The following is a 23,018-nucleotide window of genomic DNA, read 5'->3' on the forward strand; positions in this document are numbered from 1 at the left end:
TCCTGGAAGGCTTTGCATTCGGCTCCTGCAGCTGCTGATCACCGGGCAGGTGTATGGGGCACCAGAACTGAAATGCTACCACAAATGGTACCTTCCAACTTTCCGAGAGGAGGAAAAGTAACACTTTTTATTACAAAGTAAGTGGGCAAAGGGAATACTCTTGGTCATACAGTGCAAAAATGATTAGTTAAAGAAGAATTCCAGGCATGGGAATTTTTCCATAATCCCATTGCTCCAGCTTGGACCAATGTAAGGATGTATTTGCCAAACCTGTGGGATCCCCTAAGAGGCTGGAAGTCAGTTTAGTAGGCACCACTACTTGCAAGGACTGTCTACCTTTAGGGGAGCAGCAGTTTCCTGGAAGGCTTTGCATTCGGCTCCTGCAGCTGCTGATCACCGGGCAGGTGTATGGGGCACCAGAACTGAAATGCTACCTCAAATAGTACCTTCCAACCTTCTGAGAGGAGCAAAAGTAACACTTTTTATTACAAAGTAAGTAGGCAAAGGAAATACTCTTGGCATACAGTGCAAAAATGATTGGTTAAAGAAGAATTCCAGGCATGGGAATTTTTCCATAATTCCATTGCTCCAGCTTGGACCAGTGCAAGGATGTATTTGCCAAACCTGTGGGATCCCCTAAGAGGCTGGAAGTCAGTTTAGTAGGCACCACTACTAGGAAAGAGGGACAGAGGAGTTTGTGTTTAAAAGAGGGTCAGTTCCATTCTGCCAATTTCCTTTCTTCATGTCATGTCCATGTCTTGGCTACAATGGCTCAACATAGGCGTAATACAGGGGTCTCCAAACTTTCTAAAGAAAGGGCCAGTTTACTGTACTTCAGACTTTAGGAGGGGCCGAACTGTGCCCAGTGGGAGTAAACAATGCCCGATCTTTGGTAATAGGGGGAGAAATAGTTGATGTCAGTGGGAGGAATAGTACGCCATTTTTGTTGTCAGTGGAAGGAATTATGTCCCATCGTACCTACATTTTTTAAAATACTGTACATTACAGCCTATATTTTTGTGATTGAGTTTGTATTAACTTTAAAGCTGCCTTTGTTTCATACCCTGTTTCCCCGAAAATAAAACCTAGCGTGATTGTCGGTGATGGCTGCAATATAAGCCCTACCCCCCAAATAAGCCCTACCCTGTTTCTCCAAAAATAAGCCCTACCCTGAAAATAAGACCTACAAGGACTTTAACTAGGGCTTATTTGGGGGGTAGGGCTTATATTGCAGCCATCACCAACAATCACGCTAGGTCTTATTTTCGGGGAAACAGGGTAGTACCATCAGAACTGTACTCCAATATCTGGGACCGTCCTGGCAAATACAGGACAATTAGCATCTATGATATAAATTACTGTGTAAGATTCAGTTCAGCTTTCCATTTATTTTTAAATTCTTTCCAAGAGCATTTAAAATGGGAAACCCAAATACCAATGTAAACCAGCCCTCATTGACCCAAAGGGGCCATGATTATAAGAGGGCTCACTTGACCTCAATCCATTGGTCCCCTTAAAATAAAACGTCATGGCCTTTTTGGCAACACTTTCACCTTTCTGATCACCATACAGGTGGCTGTACATTCTCTCTACCTTTGAAAAGTGACCTTGGTAAACAAACTTTACTGTTTTTTTTTTTTTTTTGAGCAAATAGCTCCACAATAAAGATAAAGCCAGGAATATGGCAAACAGGCTTGCAAAGAAAGAAAAGGATTCTTGATGTATTAAAAGTGCTGTGGGACATTATTTTCCCTTCTACATCAAACACAAGTCATGTATTGTCCGGCCCGGGATGAAAAGACTCCCACGCTTTTGTCAGAACCACGCCCCTGGCAAAGATCGCCACCTTTTCATCTTTGCCCTCTGTAAAATGAATGGCTTCAATCCCTGTCCCTACAGGGGGAAAGATGTCAGATTGTTATCCGACAGGAGAGCACAGCCTTGTATATGAGGATGGGAAAAAAAAAATCATGGGCTCTTCGAAGGTGATTATAGGAAGTACGGCCCTATTCTTTGTCATAAAAAATGATTCTTTGCATCTATAGTGCTGGGAGTGGATCATCTAAATGTGCAATGGGGCAACCACATCATACACAGTATGGTCCGTAATGTCATCATTCAGAAGTCTGTCCTTCAGGTACAGATCCCTCCATCACACTTTCATCCTTCATTAGGGTTGATGTATCAGTCGGTAGAAATGAATGTACTATTCAATACCTTAAAATGTTTATATTACATGTAGCACTTACAGTGGAGCTGCTGGTTTAAGCTGGTCTGTTACCTTCACCTTGCTTCCCTCTGTTTCACCGGCACCGGATCTAGGGGTTCCGTTGAGTTTACACTGGAATACATTTTCAATGCTTTATTAAACAGTCAAACTTTAGGAAGTAGCAGGTAAGAGACGGAAAAGGAAACCTTCAGGAGAAACTCAAATATCTTCTTACAAGATCTTAGCGACAAATGTCTCGGTAGAATTCAGATAATTATGTGGAATGCGTTCCCCTCATGGGATGCACTCTTTGCTCGTCTGGATAGGCCTCTCTCACCGGTCTAGCAGCCAGTACGCAGCACGAATCTAAAGTCTCTGCCACAGACTTACTTGGGGGGGGTAAATCTGGAAGATCCTCTGCCACAGGATGTATCAGATCTTCTGGAGTGAACAGTCAGTCACAGTGCCTGAACCTTTAAGCCGAACCGGCGACACTATGCTGTATAATTACTTCTTTTGGATACGTCCTGCAACCGAGTCACCAGGCCCCTCTATAGACCAGCACGCTGCGTGATCCCTCCAAGACGGGTCCTCCCCTTGGATCTCCCCGGTCGTCCAGCTTCGTCACACAGGACCGACAGCTCAGGACCATTCCTCGGCCGCGGTGGTAGGCCCCAGACAAGCCTCTGGACCCACCCCTGCGTCGTAGCATCGTGGGCCTCCCGATCGGAGGACCACAAGGTAGCTCCTTAACGCATACCTGTCGGCCAGGAGGGCCAGCAGGTGGCTGTAAAACGAACTCCCTAGAACATGGCGTCTGTCCCATAAATACCCTCTTCCCAGAATGCAACTCGGAGGACCACCTCCACCGAGCTTGTCTCCGAGACAGAGGAGCATCTATACACTTCGACACGTTGCCCTTCCAACACTGACTAATGGTAACAGCGACACAAAAATCTGATGGAGCCCACACACGATCGGAATTTCCGACAACACAATCCGATCGCGCTTTTTCCATTGGAAAATCCGACCGTGTGTACAGGGCATTACAGGTTTTATGTGGAAGTTCAGACCGATGAATGTTTCATTTTTATATGCTTGCCATGTTTACAACAGAACTAAAATATGCTCGTCATTGAAGACTGATGTACATAGTGTACTGTATGTCACTGCTGTGTATTGCTCTTCATTCACTTGCAATAAAATATTATTGGAAAAAAAAACGGCAACACTAACTAATATATGCTCAAGGGGAAGGAACTATACTTTATGTAGCAAGGTCCCAGGCCTCCTTTGATCTAATGAGAACATCTGACATCCTTCTGTCTATGTTGGGTTGTGAGGCATGGTGGGTGCAGAGTAGTTAAAGTTATTGGGCGCCAGACACTTCTTGAATGCAAAAGAAAGTTTATTTCTCTTAACAAACTTTTTTGGGGGAGAGAGGTTTAGGGCCAGGACATCCTTAGGTAGTTGCAAGATTATTTGGCGGACTCCGAGACTTCAATAGGACAGCCATGCAGCGAAAGGCATTCAGCAAGATGCCATATCTGCACATGCAGGAATGCTGTCTCCCATGGCACCAGTCTTTACCAGTTCCTAATAAAAAGCATAACAGTTCTTTTACTACAATCGCTCCTTGTAGTTCTTCAGCCAACTGAGCTCCCGGTCTCTCTCTCACTAGACTAGATGATTCACTGCCACTGAATCCCTTGAGTTCCTCCAATCTTCAGGGCGGTATCTTCCTCAAACGTCACCCCCACTTCTCTGCTGGGTCCCTAGCTTGGAACTCAAGATACCTCTCAAGCTTCACCCCACTGGCTTGCTCGATCCCTGGCTTGACACACAAGGCTGCTCTGCAAGTGTCACCTCCGCTGGCTGGGCCCCTGGCTTGATACCCACTGTTTACCGATTCTTCACCGTCCCCGGTTGGTGAGAATACTGCTCCGGTACTTGCTTCAGTTACTGACTGTGGACCCTGGTTTTAAGGTGATTGGTCCCCTTAGTGGCGACAGCTTTCCCTCTACCTCTGACCACGACAGGTTCTCTGGCCGGCAGAACTGTCACTTCTGGTTGGACTGCAAGCCGCAATCCCAACCCTGCGCTGCTCTCTTGCTTCTGGATATGCCCTCAGACAGCCTCACAGCCAGATGTGCCCAGAATAGGCCCCATCTCCAGCCTAGCAGCCCGGGCAATACAACATATGTCCACCTAGACAGTAGTCCAGGTGGCACAGAACAGTGATCACCTGACTCCACCCAAATATATACATTCTCCCAGCAAGCCAAGGGATTCAAGAAAACCCCTGCCCATTGGCTGAGATGCCCCATATACCCAAAATCTGACCTTGCGTTGCCCTTCTCATATCCAGTACCACCAAGTACCCAGCCCGCTAGCGGTAGAAGAGAAAAGTGCAACCAGGTCAAACTTATGGAGAAATCAATGGATCTCTAACAATTAGCCAAGATGACAATTTCCGGCAAGTAAACTTCAAGGACTAAACCCCAAGGTGCTACATCTACATCACAGCCCACCCTGTAGCTGGTTGTGTTGCTTATTATCAAACATGACTATAAAGGAAAGTTCTGATGTTTCTCTGTAGCAGCTGTTGAGATTCCCCCTAAGAGAGATTAATGAGCGTGATCACTTCATGATGGATGGTGCTCTCACAGCGCTGAGAGATGCATTGTATTCTCCCTCATGAGTCAATCCTTTCTATAATGTAAAAGCGTTTTTTTATTTCTGTGTAGGACAAACATGCCTGGTGTACTGGATTATGGCATATTTTATGTATTTACATATATTGTCCAAACAAAACACGATCTGTACAAGTAACGGGTTGGGATAACTGCGTTGTACAATACAGCCAACGTTATCGCCAATGACTGGAGGATGACATTTTCCTAGAGAAAATGCTGCCGTAGGCTACCTTTAGCGCTGGCCCCAGGTGTATGACCTAGGCATTAGGTCATGTGATCTCTGCTGAAGAGGGTAGCTGGCTGACCCTCCCCTTTAAATGAGATCATGTGACATGTGCCTAGGCCTTTAAACATGTGGCCAGTGCTAGAGAAAGCCTGGTGCAGCATTATCTCTTTTTTGCTGCTCTTCATTTAAAGCCGATATAAAAGACACAGATGAATACAGCTCAGTATTCATTAATACATCATTAAATATTTTTTTAAAATATTAAATAATATATTTTATTTTATATTAAATACAACCAGTATAAGTTTGACCTTGTATCAGCTTCTTGCAATTCATGTACGGCAGAGCTCAGACTGGGAAATAGAGAAGCAGCACAAGTAGCCAGTCAGCTGTACTGCAAAGCTTATGTAATACCAAGAGACATAATGGCATTTATGTGTGGGTTGATGGAGGTGCTTCACATTTTTTTTTTCTTTATTTTTTACACTGCATCTTAGCACCACAAATTAAAAACACTACTTAATTCATTTGCAATATTCAAAGCAAGCTCCCTTGTCCATCCATGTCTCTATGCTTTATTTTGCTGAGAAACCGCTTTGAAAAACACCATGCTAGCACTTCTGGGTCTTGAGTAAGGGCAGATAATTCATGTAGCATTTACATCCTGGAGTCTATTAGACCCCTGATGTCTCCCCTGTGCTCCAAAGCAGCTAACCAAGCAAAGATTGTGCTTGATTAGCTGTTCACTGACTATAACATCCAGGGAATGGCATCTCAAAGACTGGAAGTAATTAAATCATTATCGCTTCTGGCTTCATTTGTCACAGATGAAGTGTGTGAAGCCATCCCAGGTCGCTTTCCACAGAATTTGAGGAACAGTAGAGTCTGAGAACCACAGCAGGCGGTGGCTGGAGAGGAGGGCCGGCCTTCACAATGCTGTAAAAGGATCACTTTCACAAGACAGCCAATCACCAGCTGAAAAGTGTGGTACCAAGATAATGGATGCAGCTGCAGCCATTATTTTGAAATAACCAATTGCTGATGGGATGTTTCGATATGTACGCCAGTCAGCAAGTGCTGAGGAACGCTTTTGAGCATTTCTGTATGAACGTTCAAGGTAAATTTCACAAGTGTATGGCGAGCTTTATCATCCTGGCACGGTTTTATCTCTTATAAATGGGAAAGTGGATGTACACTCATGGCCCTCCTCTAGGCAAGTTCCAACATCGCACCTTCCAACACCAGCCATTCCATTAGGTAGGTTTCTCGTCTTCTGAACTTCTCTCTCTCTCCTTCTTATGCCGTGTACACACGGGCGGACTTTTCGACCGGACTGGTCCGACGGGACGAATCCGTCGGACAATCCGACCGTGTGTGGGCTTCATCGGACCTGCAGCTGACTTTTTCGGTCGAAAATCAGATGGACTTTAGATTTGGAACATGTTTCAAATCTTTCCGCCGGAACTCCACCAGACCCAGTTCCTATCGAGAAATCCGTTCGTCTGTATGCTAGTCCAACGGACGAAAACCGACGCTAGGGTAGGTATTGGCTGCTGGCTATGAACTTCCTATGAACTTCCTTATTTTAGTCCGGTCGCACCGTCTGACTTTGGTGTGATCGTGTGTAGCCGAGTCCGTTCATTCGAAAGTCCGTCAAAAGTCCATCGGAAAGACCGTGGGACCTTTGATGCCGAAAAGTCCGCCCGTGTGTACACGGCATAAGGCGTTGGGTTCAATTAGTTCCATCCTGTGATGGGTTTGCTCATAAAAGGTCTCCACCCAATAGCAGGGAAGAGTTCTAGAACCCCTGTCAAGTTTCTGTGTTAGCTGGATACTCACCAAGAAGCTTCCCTTCACTTCTTGTCCTGATGACCACTGTCAAAGATGACATTGGTTGGTTACATCAATCTTGCATGGCCAATGTTCCTTTAGCTGAAGTCCGCAGATATGTTTCTATACATCCAGAAGACACTAACAGGAGAAGTGACAATTGTTCCTCTGACTTCCTGACATTCTCCAGAACACACACACACTGCATTATCTAGGTGTGGACACCAGGCCAGGAAACCATTGTATCACCACTCAGTGCTTAGCCACTGGCAACACTTTGGCCCCCTTTCATGTCGGTATTTACAAATGGCATTTGAAGTGGGGAATGTTTGGTCCTTGTTGTCTTTTACCACCAGAAAACCTCAGTGCCTGTGCTTATCAACAGCCAATGTGTGGAGGGGGAAGGGAAAGTGTGAGCCAAACTTTAGACAAACAGCGAGGGGTGGACAAAAGAAGACATCCAATGCAACCTAAATCCTCTGATTTCTGTACACAATCAGTGTTTGTAGAGGAACACAATGAAGGACAAACATGAAGCTCGAAGAGCGAGGCTACGATTGTGCAGCTGCAAATTATAACATACTTTGGGGCTCATTCATCATGTCCTAATTTTTTCAACACACACTAATACAGCACATTGGTGCAAACCCAAGCGATAGGGCATCGGGCAAGTTGACTTGACCTTACGCTGGAACTGCGTTGAGCAAAACTGGCCAGCTGGTATAAACAAGCCCTTCGATTTTTAATTTCCTCTAAAAGTATCCCTAGTCACATGACAACCAAAAGTGTTTAAAGCTGGCCTTACAATTTAAGATTTCAAGTTGACTTGACCTTACGCTGTTACTGCCTTGAGCAGCATTGGACAGCTGGTGCAACAAGCCCTTAGTTCCTTAATTTCCCCTAAAGGTATCTCTAGTCACATGACAACCAAAAGGGATTAAAGCTGGCCATACACTGCAGGATTTCATGTTGACTCGACCTTATATTGGGACTGCGTTGAGCAACATTGGCCAGCTGGTGTGAATAAGGCCTTAGATCTTAAATTTCTCCTAAAGGTAACCCTAGTCACATGACAACTGAAAGGCCATGTACGACAAGATTTTCCTTATTAATCCCCACCAGCTGAATGAGAAAAATCACTTGATTCCCCCATCCACACTAAAGTGTAAGGATGGACGAATCTGCAATGTCGGCTATTGTACTCTTGACTGCCGCCCCCATAGCTATCAGAATACATGTGAACAGTGCCTGCATCTGATTGGTTGCAAGCACTGTTCAGCCGTGAATTTTGCATCCAGCTACTTTGTGTGTTGGGGTTGCCATTCAAATTGAACCCCTTCCCGCCCAGCCACAACATCCCTTTAACAGGGTCTCTTCACCTGGGGGGTGGGAAGGACTGCCCGGTCATGGGACCACTGTGATTGGCAGTCATATTGGTAACATTTATGGGAGCCAGCCCTGACGGCTCCCAATCATTGGGAGCATGCTGGGGAGCACTGTAGGAGGTTGTGGGGCACTGAGGGACACTGTTGGAGGTTGGGGGCACTATTGTGGGCTTGGAGGCTCTCCAGCAGGCTAGAGGCACTGTGGAGAGGGGGGGGGGGTGAAGGTTCTGGAGGGGGTTTGAGGACTCTGCAGTAGACTTGGTGGCCCTGTAGGGGATGAGGTTTTTGGAGGAGGGTGGGGGGAGGGGGACACTGTAGAAGGTTGGGGGGCTTTGTGGGACATTGTTGGATGTTGAGGGTACTATTGAGGGCTGGAGGCTCTGCAGAAGATTAGGGGGACGGTGGAGGCTGAGGACTCTCATTGGGCCTGGGGACACTGTGGGCCACTATGTGAGGTTGGAGGGGGCGCTATGCTGAGCTGGGCAGCTCTGTGGGAGGCACTATGAATGCTGAGGGCTCTCGTGGGGCTTGATTGCACTGCGGGCCACTATGGGAAGTAGGGGGACACTATAGGAGCTGGGAGGCACTATGGGAAGTTAAGGGGGCACTGTGGAGACTGAGGGATCTCAGGGGGCCTGGGGGCACTGTGGGCCACTATGGTAGGTTGAGGGACACTTTATTATTTGGGAGGCACTGTTGGATGTTGGGGGGAGCACTATGAAAGCTGAGGGCTCTCATTGGGCCTGGGGGCACTGTGGGCCATTATGGAAGGTTAGGGAACACTATAGGAGCTGGGAGGCACTGTCGGAAGTTGGAGGGGGCACTGTGGAGACTTAGAGCTCCCGGGGGGCTTGGGGGCCACCATGGGGGGGTTGAGGGGCACTAAGGGAGCTGGGAGGCACTGTTGGATGTTGAGGAGGCACTATGGAACATGAGGGCTCTCATGGGAGGTTCGGGGACACTATAGGAGCTGGGAGGCACTGTTGGATGTTGAGGAGGCACTATGGAACATGAGGGCTCTCATGGGAGGTTAGGGGACACTATAGGAGCTGGGAGGCACTGTGGGAAGTTGGAGGGGGCACTGTGGAGACCAAGGGCTCTCCGGGGGCCTGCGGGCACTGTGGGCCCCTATGGGAGGTTGAGGGGCACTAAGGGAGCTGAGAGGCAATATAGGAGGTTTAAGGGTTCTGCAGCTTGCTGGAGCACCATGAGATGGGAGGCCATGGCCTGGCAATGGGCCATGGCCCGGTGGTTGAGAACATTCTAGACGGCACTGAAATGAACATGCCCTCATGGTAATAACCGGGAAATAAACGATTACTTCATCAACTTCTGTGTATCTTATGAAGTTCTATACCCCATAAAAAAAAAAAAAAAAAAATAACAATGTTTCCGACTCTGAGAAACATCCGCGTTCCGCCTTACACAAACTTTGTTCCAGATGTGATAATAATCTCCCTCTGTAATCTATCCACAAAATATCTCATTTGAGCGGGATGAAAGAGACGAAATAAAAGACGTTCTCATAAGAAAACATACACAGGTTCACACGGCCAGGAAACGGCCACCTACGCACGGTCATTAAAAAATCAAGATCACCCGATTATCAGATAATAAATGTTGTGGTAAAACAATAAAGAAAATAAACTAAAGGCGGACGGCGGTTTATTCGCTTTGATCTTACAAAATGTTTCTTTCTTCGTAAACGGCCGCTAAGCACACAAGTTGTGTTATGTAAGATTTTAGAAACAGTGTCGGGTATACAGTAACGCTTTCAGCGTGGTATATATTTTAAGCAGAACCCCGGGCACAAAAACATTTATTGAAATGCATTCCTCAATAGCCATAAAAGCATACAATTCCACTTTGTGTGCACCAAATTCCTTGGCCAACCCAGATATAAACTTGTAAAAGTAGCAGTGACATCATCACTGTGCTGTATACAGCCTGTGCAGAACTGAGCTGTGGGAGGAGCCCAGCAAGTGACAATTAACACAGAAACAGCAGGAGGGGGCGGAGACAAGACCAGTCCCCCTGCACAAGGAGAGAGGGCAGCAGTGAGCGGTCTTTATTACAGGTAGTCTCATTCTGGATTACTGCACAGATCTATAATAAATACATAAAGCACTCCGAGATCCAAGAAGAATACACAGGACAATGTACTTAGACAATATTTACTTATCGCGGAGTTCAGCTTTGACCGCTTGCCGACCGCATACAGTACATATATGGCTCTCCTGTGCAAAAATCACATACCTGTACGTGATTTCGCACTTTCCGAGTCTGGGGTGCGCACAGAAGCACAGCGGCAGCCAATCAGCAGGTCTGGCGGACTCGATGAGGAACACGGAATCACTGCCTTCCCACAGTACAAGCACCTCCCCCCCACACACAGTTAGCAAGCACTACCTAGGAACACATTTGAACCCTTTGATCGCCCCTGATGTTAACCCCTTCCCTGTCAGTGTCATTAGTACAGTGACAGTGCAAATTTTTTTTAACACTGATCACTTTATTAGTTTCACTGGTAACCTATAAAATGTCAGTTAGTGTCCGATTTGTCCGCAGCAATATCGCAGTCCCGCTTTAAGTCACCGATTGCCGCCATTACTAGTAAAAAATAAATTAAAAATAAATAAAAATTCCGTAAAAATATCCCATAGTTTGTAGACGCTAAAACTTTTGCGCAAACCAATCAATATACACCTATTGGGATTTTTTTTTTACCAAAAATATGTAGCAGAATACATAGTGGCCTGCAATGATGAAGAAATTCGTTTTTTTTTTTTATTTTTTTTATATTTGTTTATTATATTTATATTTATTATATTTATATTATATTTATTTTTTTAAATTTGTCTTATAGCAAAAATAAAAATAAATTTTTTTTTTTTCAAAATTGTCGCTTTATTTGTTTTGTTTCTAGGGCAAAAAATAAAAACCGCAGAGGTGTTCAAATACCACCAAAAGAAAGCTCTATTTATGGGGAAAAAAAGGACAAAAAATATAAAAGGACATATATATAATTTATAATGGAGAAATTGGGATGGACACATCAGACTGGCCTGGATCAGGTGACGATCGAATGTCTATAGATCCCAGTGTGACAGGTTATGTTGAAAGCAGGGAAGCTGAGTGATTGCAGTGAAACACAAATCTCCCCCTTGTGGGCTGATCTATAAATCTCTATAAAGGTGCTCCCGCTAAAAAATACTCAATACTTTTATTTTTAATCACGAAATGTCCCAAATCTTACCAGACAGAGATTATTTTGGACTCAACGCTTTTCTGTTTTGCAAGATTTTCAAAGATTTCAAACATCATTTTCTGTACATTACTGTTCATGAACAGAGGTTTTCCACTGCTGATTACTCAGCAGCAGGTTTGTTAAAAAGTGAAAAGCAGTTGCTACATTGTTGCGTAAGATTCTGCGACACTCTAATGGGCCTTCACTTGTGAAGTGACACTGGTGCCCCTTTTTTCCCCATTTCCACTGAATTCTTTTTAGATTGTAAGCTCTTCTGAGCAGAGCCCTCTTAATCCTCTTGTATTTTATTGTATTATAACTGCATTGTCTCCTTTTTATATTGTAAAGCGCTGCGTAAACTGTTGGCGCTATATAAATCCTGTATAATAATAATAATTCCTCGGAAATTCTGCTAGACACAGAGAGACAGACTGGATCTAAATCATTCAATCTGCACGCAATAACGTCCTTTTCGTTCACACTCTAAATGTGACAGGAATGCGTGCAGAATTGCGCACTTTCCCACAATGCACCAAAAAGTGCTGCCCTTCAACAGACACATGGTGGTGCCCATAATTCTTATAGGCACCCCCATGCATCTGCTAATATGCGTGTTTTTGCACACCAAAACACATGACACCGTGCAGTTCGGTGTGCTGTGATTTTGCAAAACGTATCAAGGACTTCTTTTGCATGTTTCTCACAGGGTAGCCCATTGAAATGAATGAACACGCGAGAATATCCACATGGAATCAAAGCAAAGGAAACCACATAGTGTAAATTTGGCTAAAAGCATTAATAAAAGTGCAAAATCTACTCATGGTAAAAACAGATATGTGCATAGATAATCACAATCCCAGGATTTACAGCAAAAATTCCAAATCTAAAGAAGCTTGGCAACTTTGCGTGCGTAGGCTCCGACCAACGCGTTTCGTCATATAAGACGTCATCTGGGGACATGTCATCTGAATGATATCTATGCGTTGTAGCGGTACACGTATTAACTGGTGTGTTATTGCAATGCACATCAATGCACATTACTTGCTTTGACGTGTTACGGTGCTGTTCAGCATTGGAACGCTCGGCAACGCACATTGCATGCGCTGCATTGACAATCATTCAACCTGCACACAATAACGTCCTGTTGGAGCATGAACCCACTATAATATAGGAGCCAAGTGACATCTATGTGTTGCAGGAGCACTTGCGTTAACGGTTGTGAGTTGCTGCGTTGTAATGCCATTCGTTATGAATAGCCCCCCCCATCACACTAAGACAATGCACACATGTTGCAATGTGCTGCAACGCACAGTAACGCACCATATTGTGTTGCGCTAAAAAATTCCCAACACGTCCAGTTTTTGGGATGCCTTGATGTGTCAGAAGCCAATTGGTTATAATGGGCTGACTTATTGTAATGCACATTAACACGTGACAAAACACCCATTAGCAAACGGTGCAAATGAAAGTGGTAAAATCCTATAGAAAATCAAGGATGGTTTTGAAAACCTGGCAAGGTCCCCGTCAATCGGGAATATGGGGCACAGAAAGGGAAGGATGACTACATACAATTTTATTGATTTATTGATTTATTTTTCTATTTTATTTATTTATTCATTTACTTATTTTAAAATGAAAAAACTAAAACATTTAAGTGTTTAAAAAAAAAGTAAATAAAAAAAAAAAGTTCCTCATCTATTTTGAGCCCCTCGAAGATCTGATCTTTGCCATTTGATGCCATCTTTAATCCCCCCTGGCAAGCTGCCTGGCGAAGGATCACTATTATTAGGGATCTGTTAATGTGGAGCTGCAGGGGGGGAAGCTGCAAGACCTCTTATATTTCTGTGTGGCTATGTGAAGTTGAAGCGAGAATTATTTAAAAGTAAAATCTTTCTGATTTTCTAGGCGTTATGATGGAAGGAAGGTTGATTGGCTCCTGTCTAAATTGGCCCTGGTATGTGAGTTAGGGACCTTAGATTGTAAGCTCCTCAACGCCAGGCACTGATCTGAATGTACAGTATATACGTATGTAAAGTGATCTGTAAATTGATGACGCTATATAAGTACCTGTAATGAATAAAAAAATAAATCTCACAAGTTGGGCCAATCCATGCCTTCTGTCAACCCACAGTACATAGGACTTTTCGGAACACTTTTTTTATTTGATTCCTACATTTGTGACTTGTGGGAGGAAACCGCCACCTAAACGCAGACACAGTGCACAAATGCCATGTGTCCTTAATAGCCAGCATGCCCCTATGCTGCTCACTCACATTCCTAAGGAACTACAGGTCACAGCTGGTCCCACTGGCGCAGTAGAACGTGCATCTACTCAATAGGCACACTGTTGCTGATGACCTCAGTCTCATATCCTATTCATCATGTCATTAGCTGCCCAGCTCGACCTCTAACCCCAAATCCTGCCATCTGCTGGTGCCTTTTATAAACATCTGTCCATACATTGGCATCAACGATGGCATGATATGGAGAAACTTGACCAGTTGGGACAACTGTTTGTCTGGGTGCGTGTGCTCAGCGTAGAAAGCAAAGCACGGTAATTGGATGAATGGTTGATTAGAACAGCTGGAAAAGTTTATGAAATCACTGTCAGACTAGTATGAGGATAGGTCTGATGACATAGTGCCATATGCTAAAATGATCATATTTTGGGATATTAAAGGATGAGAACTGAGGATATCACTTTTCAACATGAAACACAGGCTAACTGTCAGTCTTAAATATATGGGTGTATTGCTTAAAAAAATTAGACAATGGCTAAAGAATTATCTTTTTACAGGTTCTGGTGTGCCCAAAACAACCCTAAGTCCTACCACCATCTGGTCTACACCAAATTGTTCATAGTTCCAAACCAGGTGTTGAACTATAACCCCCCAAAGTCAAACAAAGTTTTAAGCAGTGGTTTCCCACTATGTACAGGTTCGGGTGTTCCCTCTGTAACAACCCTAAACCCAATCCCCACCTCATCTACACCAAAATGCCGATAGCTTCAACCCTGGTGTAGAACTACAAGCCCAAAAGTCATCCAAACCGTAAAAAATTGTCGTTTCCCACCATGTACAGGCTTTGGGATCTCCTCTTAAAAAAAGCTCTATGTCCCAGTCAGATCTACACCAAATCGTCCATAGCTCCAAACCTGGTGTGGAACTACAAGCCCTTAAAGTCATTCAACCCTTAAAAAATAGTCACGTCCCACCATGTACAGGTTTCAGGGTCTCCTCTTGCAAAAGAAAACATAAGACCAGTAGTCACTGTCAGATCTACACCACATTGTCCATAGCTTCAAACCTACAAGCCCTAAAGTCATCCAACCCTTAAAAACTGGTCGCTTCCCACCATGTACAGGTTTTGGGGTCTCCTCTTAAGAAAAACCCAAAGCCCAGTCACTGTCAGATCTACACTACATTGTCCAAAGCTTCAAACCTAGTGTAGACCTAAAAGCCCCAAAGTCATCCAACAAGCAAAAATAGCCGTTTCCACCATGTACAATTTTGGCAACAGCCCAAGGCCTATCACCATCCAAACTACACCAAATAGCCCATAAAGCCAAAATGGGTGTGGAACTACACGCCTCCAAAGCTATATACCCATTAAAATAGTTGTTTCACACCATGTAAAGGTTCTGGTGTCTCCTCTATGAACCCCAAACCCAATCATAGTCTTATCTACACCAAACTGCCCAAAGATCCAAACCTGGTGTGGAACGAAAAGCCTTGAAAGTCATACAACCATTTAAAAAGTTTCCACCACGTCCAGGTTCTAGTGTCTCCTCTAAAAACAAAAAACAAAAAAAACACTATGCCCATTCAATGTCTGATTTACACCACATTGCCCAGAGACCCAAGCCTGGTGTTGAACTACAAGCCTCCAAAGTTATATGACCATTAAAAACAGAAATTTCCCACCATGTACAGATTCTATGGTCTCCTAAGCCCAAACAGCATCTGCTCTATACAAAATTGCCCACTGCTCCTAAATTGTCATGGAGGAACTACAAGCCCCAACAGGGTGCGATTCATGGTTCCACAAAAGCCGGCAAACTGCCGTAGCCAAATCTAGATGACCGAAATTAGTAGTGATAGATATCTCTAGCGGTTTACGAAAACTGACACCTACGGCGTTTCAAGCAGAGGCTCCTACTGATCAAATTGCACATCAAATTTACCCAATCAAAACCAATTAGTGTCTTAGAACACTAGGACATCCCTCTTACCTTCAAAATCGGAGAGGATCCCTTCCAAGTGATCGTTGACGGATAAGTGCGTCATTTTCACCCTTTCCTTGGCCGTCACGAAAAGCCCCTCTTGCGGTCAAGATTTAGAGCTGGGGCCAAACTAGACAAAACCTCCACATGGACTGTGCGCAGGGCTGAGCAAAGTGGCGGCAAGATGGCGGAGGGACTGTAAAGAGAATGAGCCCCCCTCCCCGAGATAACAAAAGCGTACAGTAAAAGTTCCTTTTTTGCTCCTCAGCACTTGGGAGACTGCACCCGAGTCCTGACTGCTTTACATTTAAAAATCCAGTGCAGAGTGAGAAAGTGGAGGGAGGCAGGGGCAGACTGATCCCTCCTACTCCGGAGTGGGATCAGTTACATCCAGCCTCCCCTCCTCTCAAATACCTTTTAGGAATCCCCCTTCTCTCTCTCTCTCTCTCTCTCTCTCTCTCTCTCTCTCTCTCGCTTTTTCTCTCTCTCTCCCTTTTTCTATGACTTATTTGATGTGCACATCTGGAAGTTAGGAGGGTTAGAGCAGAGTGGATGGGGGGGTATTTTTTGCCAAATCCAAAGCTTTCTTCTTAACCCTCTCCATTCCTTGGGGGTAAAAAAAAATGTATTTTCTTTGGACAAGAAAACATTAGTAAGCTAGCTGCATGTCAGACGGGCAATGTTGTAGCAGCATTTAACCGCTAACGCCATTGATTTGTAACTAGAAGTTTAACCGCTAGTGATTGGTCGCTGCTACAGGTTGGTGCGTTCTGCTAACAAATGGATCTCCTTTAGTGATTTGTAGCTAAGCCCCCCATCCACATCTGAGCAAATTTGTTGCGCATTTCCAGAAGCTCAAAAGTGCTCGGAAAGAAGATTTCAAGTATATTCTATGGGGCCCATTCCTACCTCAATGATGTGCTGCTGCTTGTTGTGCCAAAAAGTACATATGCTCCTTTTGGGTCAGGAGTGCAAGCTTTTTGTCCCCAAGTGTATTAGTGCGTTTTTATACTTATCAACCTCCTCCTAGTACCCTCAGGTCTTGAAACAAAATGGAGCAATAAAATAAATGAAATCAAAAATAAGGAATAATAATAATAATAATATTAATCATGAGTAAATAATGTATTATTAATATTATAATAATAATAATAATAATAATAGTAGGGAATTTATAATAAAATAACTTCAGGTCTTTAAACAAAATGTAGCAATACAATTAAATAATAATAAAAAATATAATAAAATAATGAATGAATAAAATAATAATAATAATAATAATAATAATAATAATACATCTTAATAAAAATAGTAGTTTATTATTATAATATAATAATAATATTGCTAATAATAACAATGACAATAGCAGTTTAACCGCTAGTGATTAGTCGTTGCTACAGGTTAAACTAGCCGACGAGCTGAGAAAAATGAAGTTCAATAGCCAGTGCGGCTCTTCTGCTTGATTCCGAGCATGCGTGGAACTTTGTGCGTCGGAATTGTGTACACACGATCGGAATTTACGACAACGGATTTTGTTGTCGGTAAATTTGAGATCCAGATCTCAAGTTTTGTGTGACGGAAATTCCAATGGAAAATGCCTGATGGAGCCTACACACGGTCGGAATTTCCGACAACAAGCTCCCATCGAACATTTTACGGCGGAAAATCCGACCGTGTGTACGCGGCATTAGAGTGTTGCTGACATGATATGTTGTTCGATCATTAAGCATCTGAGCTACAATTCACTGTTCTATAGCAATTATATAGAACATTCAATAGAAAAAATCTATGGCTTTTTTTAACTGTTTAAAAAAAAAATCACTGCAAATAAACTGCCTGCTTCACATGGCCCTCAGGCAGAGGATGGTGTCATTTACATAGTCAGGTTGAAAAAAGACACAAGTCCATCCAGTTCAACCATAAAATAAATAAATAAATAAATAAATAAAAAATATCATACAATCCCATATACACAAGCCTATACCAACAGTTGAACCAGGGGAAGGAGAAAAACCCCAGAAATGCATGATCCAATTTGTTACAGCAGGGGAAAAAATTCCTTCCTGATCCCCTGAGAGGCAATCAGATTTTCCCTGGATCAACTTTACCTATAAATGTCAGTACCCAGTTATATTATGTGCTTTTAGGAATGAATCCAGTAGAGCAGAGGGTGTCAGTAGAGCAGTGGATGGTGTCAGTAGGGCAGTGGATGGTGTCAGTAGAGCAGAGGACGGTGTCAGTAGAGCAGATGATGGTGCCAGTAGAGCAGTGGATGGTGCCAGTAGAGCAGTGGATGGTGTCAGCAGGGCAGAGGACGGTGTCAGTAGAGCAGAGGACGGTGTCAGTAGAGCAGAGGATGGTGTCAGTAGAGCAGAGGACGGTGTCAGTAGAGCAGAGGACGGTGTAAGTAGGGCAGTGGATGGTGTCAATAGGGCAGAGGATGGTGTCAGTAGGGCAGTGGATGGTGTCAATAGGGCAGAGGATGGTGTCAGTAGAGCAGAGGATGGTGTCAGTAGAGCAGATGATGGTGCCAGTAGAGCAGTGGATGGTGCCAGTAGAGCAGTGGATGGTGTCAGCAGGGCAGAGGACGGTGTCAGTAGAGCAGAGGACGGTGTCAGTAGAGCAGAGGATGGTGTCAGTAGAGCATAGGATGGTGTCAGTAGAGCAGAGGACAGTGTCAGTAGAGCAGAGGACGGTGTCAGTAGAGCAGAGGACGGTGTCAGTAGAGCAGTGGATGGTGTCAGTAGAGCAGAGGACGGTGTCAGTAGGGCAGTGAACAGTGTCAGTAGAGCAGAGGACGGTGTCAGTAGAGCAGAGGACGGTGTCAGTAGGGCAGAGGATGGTGTCAGTAGGGCAGTGGATGGTGTCAATAGGGCAGAGGATGGTGTCAGTAGAGCAGATGATGGTGCCAGTAGAGCAGTGGATGGTGTCAGCAGGGCAGAGGACGGTGTCAGTAGAGCAGAGGACGGTGTCAGTAGAGCAGAGGATGGTGTCAGTAGAGCAGAGGACGGTGTCAGTAGGGCAGTGGATGGTGTCAGTAGAGCAGAGGACGGTGTCAGTAGAGCAGATGATGGTGTCAGTAGAGCAGAGGATGGTGTCAGTAGAGCAGAGGACGGTGTCAGTAGGGCAGAGGATGGTGTCAGTAGGGCAGTGGATGGTGTCAATAGGGCAGAGGATGGTGTCAGTAGAGCAGAGGATGGTGTCAGTAGAGCAGATGATGGTGCCAGTAGAGCAGTGGATGGTGTCAGTAGGGCAGAGGACGGTGTCAGTACAGCAGAGGACGGTGTCAGTAGAGCAGAGGACGGTGTCAGTAGGGCAGTGGATGGTGTCAGTAGAGCAGAGGACGGTGTCAGTAGAGCAGAGGACGGTGTCAGTAGAGCAGTGGATGGTGTCAGCAGAGCAGAGGTTGGTGTCAGTAGAGCAGAGGACGGTGTCAGTAGAGCAGTGGATGGTGTCAGTAGGGCAGTGGATGGTGTCAGTAGAGCAGAGGTTGGTGTCAGTAGAGCAGAGGACGGTGTCAGCAGAGCAGTGGATGGTGTCAGTAGAGCAGAGGGCGGTGTCAGTAGAGCAGTGGATGGTGTCAGTAGAGCAGAGGATGGTGTCAGTAGGGCAGAGGATGGTGTCAGTAGGGCAGAGGACAGTGTCAGCAGGGCAGAGGATGGTGTCAGTAGAGCAGAGGACGGTGTCAGTAGAGCAGTGGACGGTGTCAGTAGAGCAGAAGATGGTGTCAGTAGAGCAGATGTTGGTGGGGGGGCTTTGGTGAAATATCATGGATCTAAACAGACCCCTGATCTTTTACTTTTGAGACATAGGAGTATGCCCTCAATCTCCATCTCTGCAGCCTCAGTTGCACACAATGGATGAACAGGAAAAGTTCTGTACAGTCTCCCTGATCATTTACAAAAGTAAGCAAAGTGAAAAACTGTTTTTCTTCTCCCACTCTCCATCCAGAAAGGATCCTCGCAGCAGCCGGCAGAAGGGAGAGGAGAGGAAGTTGGCAGCGTTGGAAGGTGGGACCAGGGAAGCACACAGGGGGGTCTGGGGAAACAGAAGGGAGGAGAACCTGGGCAGGAGGTGCGGCATTTACTGGAAACGATCTGTAGTTCCCCCCTTGCAGCAGCTGAAAGATGGAGGGAGGGAGAGGAGGAAAAGCCGGATTTCAGCTGCTGCAAGCGGGGAGTTACAGAGGATCGGTTCCAGTAAATTCCGCACCTGCCGCCCCTCCTGCCCAGGTTTCCCTCCTTTCTGTTTCCCGGGCCCCCTTGTGTGCTCCCTGGTCCCCCTTCCCTCTTGCAATGCTGCTGACGTCCCCTCCTCCCCCTCCCGCCGGATCCCTTGAGAATGGAGAGAGGTTCCCACCACTCCTCCTGTCCAGGTTCCCCTTCCTTCTGCTTTTCAGCAAATGTAGCATACTAAGTTCTTCCTTCCGTGCATCACTCTGTATATGTGGGAGGAGCGATCCACCCGTCACCTGACTGCGATCAATGGGTAGATCGCGATCATCAGGTTGCCAACCCCCCGCTTTAGTGTGCTGGGATGGTTATTCAAAATAAATGGCCTCTATTAGTCCTGTACAGCAGGGCTCAGATTGGCAGTGGAAGAAGCAGTACAAGGAGCCAATCAGTTGTGCTCCAGTGTTTATGTGTTAACACAAGACCTTGCTGATAGGGGGTGAGAACAGAGTGACAGACAGATGAGCTCATGGGTGCGCTGCTTTCCTTTCATTGTCCAATCACAGGCTGGGGGGGGGGGGGGGGGTGGACAGGACCTGTAAGTGTTACTGACCTGCAGCAGAGGACAATCAGGTCTCCTGCTCTGCCAGACAGCGCAGTGCTGCGTGGATCAGAGCTGTGTAAATCTCAGGTCTGGATGGACAGGACTACGAATCTTTTGGCAGACACTCGGACTTCCATCTCTGTATTTGATCGGTGTGTTTAGATGTTTTCCTGGAGTGGAGCTGTGAATGTAATAAGACGATGTGTTTGATTTGGCAGCGATCGTATGTTTTATTTTATAGAAGAAAACCAAAGCTTCTTCCAGGAAGACATATGTAAGTCTTGTTTTCAATTAAATAGTAGCTGATTGATTTAAGGCGCGCCGTGCGGGGAGCGCTCCGTAATGTGGGTGAGTAGGGTGGGCGTCGGACATGTTGCCAAAGCAGAGCTGGAATTCTATACATGTGGGATTACAATGACAACCAACCACATCCCTGCTCTGATTTTCTATCCTGCACCTGATTGGTTGTTGAGATTAACTTAACCACTTGCTTACTGGGCACCTAAACCCCCCTTCCTGCCCAGACCAATTTTAAGCTTTTAGCGCTGTCACTCTTTGAATGACAATTGCGCGGTCATACAACACTGTACACATATGAATTTTTTATCATTTTTTCCCACAAATAGAGCTTTTTTGGTGGTATTTGATGACCTCTGTGTTTTTATTTTTTGTTAAAAAATTAAAAAAGACTGATTTTTTTTTTTTTTTTTAAATACAAAAATTTTGTTAATAAATTTTGCAAACAGGTAATTTTTCTCCTTCATTGATGTACGCTGATGAGGCTACAATGATGGGCACGATAGGCTGCATTGATGGGCAGTGATAAGGCGACACTGATGGGCACTGATAAGGTGGCACTGATTAGCACTAATAGGCGGCACTGGTGGACACTGATGAGGTGGAACTGGTGGGCACTGAGAGGTGGCACTGAAGGGCATTGATAGGTGGCACTGATAGCTGGCATTGATGGGCACCGATGGGTGGCAGTAATGGACACTGATGGGTGGCAGTGATAGGCACTGATCGGCACTGCTAGGTGGCACTGATGAGGCACTGATTGGCACCACTGGTGGGCATTGATAGGTGGCACTCGTGGCACTGATTGCTGCTACTTATGTACTGGTGGGCACTGATTGGTGGACACTGTGGGCACTGATTCGTGGCACTGGCAGGCAGTACTGGTGGGCACATATAAGGCAGCTTCGCCTCTTCCTCTTTGGGACCGATGTCCCTTCAATAGAAGCCGGTGATCGGCTTTTTTTTCTCCTCATGCTGTCAGCGTGTGAAGGAAAAAAAAAACGATTACAGATCTTCTGTTTACATCACGTGATCATCTGTCATTGGTTGACAGCTGATCACGTGATAAGGGGTCGGGATCTCATTGACTCGGGTGATCACAGCGCGCGCCGCGCGTGCCCTTCAGCAAAGGGGAGGACGTCTATTGACGCCCTCCCAGCAAAGCAGATCCGCGCTGTAGCCGTCATTCGGCTATAGCGTGGATCTGAAGGGGTTAAATCTGACCTCCCGCCTTCCCTTGAGTCTTCCACAGTTGTACCGGATCCTCTCCTGGACTGAAATTCCTTACTCTCATATCACTGCACACTGTGAGCTTCTCATGTGCATTCGAAGCTGCAGATAGAGCCTGGATGGGGGACATCCAGCATCATCTAGCCCTTTCCTCCCATCCTTTTCATGTAAAATAAGGTAAGTAATAAAAAACACAAAGAGTTTATTTCTAATTTTCTTCAGCAAGGAGACGAGGGCAGAAAGTGGGAACAGATTAAATATCAGCTTTAGCCTATGTTCAGACTATGTGAGGAGAGACAGATTGTGAGTTCCTAATAGCTAGGAATAATGATCTGTCATCTCCTCTAGTCAGTCTCCTCCCCCTACAGTTAGAACACACACTAGGGAACACAGTTAACCCCTTGATCGCCCCCTAGTGTTAACCCCTTCACTGCCAGTGACATTTATACAGCAATCAGTGCATTTTTATAGCAATGATCGCTGTATAAATGTCAATCGTCCCAAAAATGTGTCAAAAGTGTCCGATGTGTCCATCTTAATGTTGCAGTCCTGATAAAAATCGCAGATCACCGCCTGTACTAGTAAAAAACAAAAAATAATAAAAATGCCATAAATCTATCCCCTATTTTGTAGACGCTATAACTTTTGCGCAAACCAATCAATATACGCTTATTGTGATTTTTATTACCAAAAATATGTAGAAGAATACATATCGACCTAAACTGAGGAAAAAAATTGCTTTTTAAAAAAAAAAAAAAAAAAATGGGGATATTTATTATAGCAAAAAGTACAAAATGTGTTTTTTTTTCAAAATTGTTGCTCTTTTTTGTTTATAGCACAAAAAATAAAAACCGCAGAGATGATCAAATAACACCAAAGGAAAGCTCTATTTGTGAGAAA

General features: G+C 45.0%; 1 protein-coding gene across 1 annotated transcript in view; it reads right to left on the reverse strand.

Moving 5' to 3' along the window:
- LOC141148661 (neuronal-specific septin-3-like) overlaps positions 1-16,155 on the reverse strand; it is a 201,956-nt gene extending 185,801 nt beyond the window's left edge. Inside the window, exon 1 of the mRNA XM_073636293.1 lies at positions 15,825-16,155. Within this exon, the coding sequence (XP_073492394.1) occupies positions 15,825-15,879 (55 nt within the window). The 5' untranslated portion in view covers positions 15,880-16,155. The remainder of the gene's footprint in view (positions 1-15,824) is intronic.
- Between the last annotated feature and the right edge of the window lie 6,863 nt (positions 16,156-23,018).

The sequence above is a fragment of the Aquarana catesbeiana genome, linkage group LG06 (assembly GCF_042186555.1).
Source record: "Aquarana catesbeiana isolate 2022-GZ linkage group LG06, ASM4218655v1, whole genome shotgun sequence".
Classification (NCBI taxonomy): Eukaryota; Metazoa; Chordata; class Amphibia; order Anura; family Ranidae; genus Aquarana; species Aquarana catesbeiana.